Consider the following 2,949-nt stretch of genomic DNA (forward strand, 5'->3'; position numbering starts at 1 on the left):
AGGCCAAACAGAGGCACACAGAGGGCTGAGTTGGAGGCCCCTGGAGGCGCTGCACTACCGAAGCCCCGGGCTCACCGTCTGCGGTAACACGCTGGCAGCAGATTCCCACCGCCCTGAAAGGTGGGGCCACCGACGCCACGCCCACTGCCGTCCTCGTGATTGGTCCTGGAGCCTGGCTGGGAGTCTGGGCGTGGTTTGCAACGCCTGCGGCTTCAAAGCCACATGCGCACTTCTCTCACCACTAAAGGCCTCTGCAGCAGCGTCACCACAGCGACAGCCACCGCCGTGGCTGTGCGCATGCGCCCCCTGGGCCCTTGCTCCACGGCAGAAGGCGGGAGGGCGTTGTCAGCCCTTGTCGTCAGGGCTCCACTGACTGGGTCTGGTGAGGGAGGCCCGACCTTTCCCCTCCTGCCGCTTCGTTTGAATCTGCCCCAACTGCGGTCCTGGGCCAGCTCCCCATGGCGAAGGATGTAGTGTGTGGAAAATGTGGCAGTGCCCCGTGAACTGCGGTCGCGTTCGTCATGGAAGGCGGTAGTCAAGAGACCGGGGCTCGAGGGCATACAGTATTCCTGGACGCGACTGAGGCGCCACACGACGATGGTGTCGGGGCCAGAATGCCCCGACGTGCACAAGAATATCCGGTCCGACGTGAGCGAGAGGTGTCCGGCCGAAGGGAGGATTTGAGGCTGCCGGTGGACAACATAATATCGGTGGCGGAGCTGTTGGGCCTGGTGGAGGAGGGAGTTGAGGCGGCGGCCACAGAAATACATGCTCTTGCAGATGAGAAGGATGACCAGAGGAAGCATGAGGAAGACGAGGGACAGGAGGGGGAGCAGGATAATTATGTAGAGGAGGAAGAGGAAGTGGAGAATAAGGACCAAGAAGAGGGGGAGGAGGACGAGGAGGAATGGGGGGAGGAGGACGATGAGGATTTTCATGAGGAGGAGAAGGACGAGGAGGAGTGGGAGGAGGATGAGGATGAGTATGTGGAAGATGATTTTCATGAGGAGGGGGAGGACGGGGAGGAGTGGGAGGAGGATGAGGATGAGGATGAGTATGTGGAGGATGGTTTTCATGAGGAGGGGGAGGACGAGGAGGAGCAGGATCATAAGAGCAGTAGGAGGACGAACAGGAACAGAAGGATTAGGAGTAAGAGGAGAATGAGGGGGAAGAAGGTCAAAAGCCGAAGATCAGGTGGAGGAGGAGCAGGGGCAGGAGCAGCAGCAGGAGGAGCAGGAGGCCTTACAAAAGGAGCAGAAAGAGAAGGGGGAGGATCAGGAGCAGAGAGATTAGGAGGAGCATGGGGAAGAGTTAAGGGAAGTTGTGGAGCAGGGAGGGGGGGAGCAGGAGCAACAGGATTTACAAGAAGAGCTGGAGGAGGAAGAGGCAAAGCTGGGAAAGGAGGAGAAGGAAGAGATGGAGCTGGGGCACGAAGAGCAGGAGCTGAGGAGCTGGAGAAGGAGGAACCAAAGTGGAAGGAGCAAGATGGCTGGTGCCTGGGGAACGCACAGGAGCTGCCGGTGAAGCAGGAGGAAGAGACGCAGAGAAGTGCAAGCCTACATCCTTTCCTGTCCTTGCTCGAGGCTCTTCAGACTGAGGTGCAGCCCTTGAATACATATGCCAGCCGGGAGCACGCTCGACTCAAACTCAGGATGTGGCAGAGGCGGCAGCGTCATCTGGAACAGAGAAGTGCCCTTATCCAGGGCATCCGTGGTTTCTGGGCCAAGGCTGTATCCTTCCTGCTGCTGGTGGAGGGTCCAGAGGGGGCTGGGCTTGCACAAGAGGAAGGAAAGGGAGGTGACATTTAGAGGAACCCAGGACAGGGACTGGAGCTAAGCCACGCTCCAGTGGCCGGGAAGGTGCAAACATGATCCCATCCAGTGGTCCTGGCTCTGCAATGAGTGTGGGAGGAGGGCAGTGCTGGGGTGGTGGAGGCACGTGTGCTTTACGTCGCACCTGGCACGGAAACAGCGCTGGGAGAGTGCGGAGTGGCGGGGGAGGGCCAGGCCAGGACGGGGAAATGACCGAGGGCTTCTTCCCACGCAAAGCCGCGTGGGGGCACGTTTCTGGCTCCCGCTAAGCATCTTGCTGCGGGCGGGGAAGGCGGTGCGAATGCCCACTGTTCGGCGCGAGACCGGATGTGTGCTGTGTGGCTGTGTGGAAGTAAGCGTCCTCAGTGTCCTCATGAGCACACAAGGCTAGGCGTGGATGCGGGCGTCTGGGCGTGCACAGCCTCCTGTGCGTGTCTAGCAGAGCCCTGCGGAATCCTGAGACCCCGTGGGCCTGGATGCAGCCTGTGGGGAGGGCGTGAGGCCCTGGGGGAGGACGCCAGTCCCTGGGGGAGGACGCCAGGATGCGGTCCACACTGGTTCTCTGGGTCGAGGTCTCTCATGCCCAGCACCTGAAGGCTCTTTGACCTGCAGCAGTTTGTGAACCACCCTCAGATGTCAGCCCTGATTAGTAAGCAGGATGAGCGCATGCTTCGCCACATGACCAATCTGAAGGTCGGCCTGGGAGTGGGAGGCGGTGTGGGTGGGTGGCTGTGTGGGCCGGGGAGGTGGTGGGGAGAAGTGGTGTGTTCCTTCCTCAGGGGAGGGCGGGTCTCCTGGAACAAGATTTCACATTTCTGCCCCACATTGCTACCACGGCAGGTGGAGGAACACACGTTCCCCAGGGAATGCCGGAAGATCCTGCTGTTTTTTGGCAAGAACTCCTACTTCCAGAATGAAGTCGTTACGAAGGAGTATGTCCTTGGCCTTGCTGGTAAGTGTCCACTGAATGCATGGGCGGCAGTGGGTGGAGGGTTGACTGTGATTAGTTCTCTGGCGCCTTCTCACATACTCGTCTTCCTGCAGGGTATACGGCGTCTCATTCCAGTCCCATCCAGTGGTACCCAAGGTACAGACAGGAGGCCTACAGACGCAGGCATGACAACAGCAGCCTCAACTT

The 2,949-nt window shown here is 59.8% G+C and overlaps 1 protein-coding gene across 1 annotated transcript; it reads left to right on the forward strand.

Annotated features, from left to right (window-relative positions):
* Positions 1–521: 521 nt before the first annotated feature.
* LOC121026235 (testis-specific Y-encoded-like protein 4) lies at positions 522–2,944 on the forward strand (the record flags this gene model as incomplete). The annotated part of the gene is given in 6 exon segments (XM_040469111.1): positions 522–1,116; positions 1,184–1,287; positions 1,290–1,730; positions 2,427–2,504; positions 2,652–2,763; positions 2,856–2,944. Coding segments are annotated over 6 exon segments (1,419 nt in total), but the record flags the coding sequence as incomplete, so codon positions are not given.
* Between the last annotated feature and the right edge of the window lie 5 nt (positions 2,945–2,949).

The sequence above is a fragment of the Herpailurus yagouaroundi genome, unplaced genomic scaffold, assembly GCF_014898765.1.
Source record: "Herpailurus yagouaroundi ecotype Mexico unplaced genomic scaffold, PumYag 67872, whole genome shotgun sequence".
Lineage (NCBI taxonomy): Eukaryota > Metazoa > Chordata > Mammalia > Carnivora > Felidae > Herpailurus > Herpailurus yagouaroundi.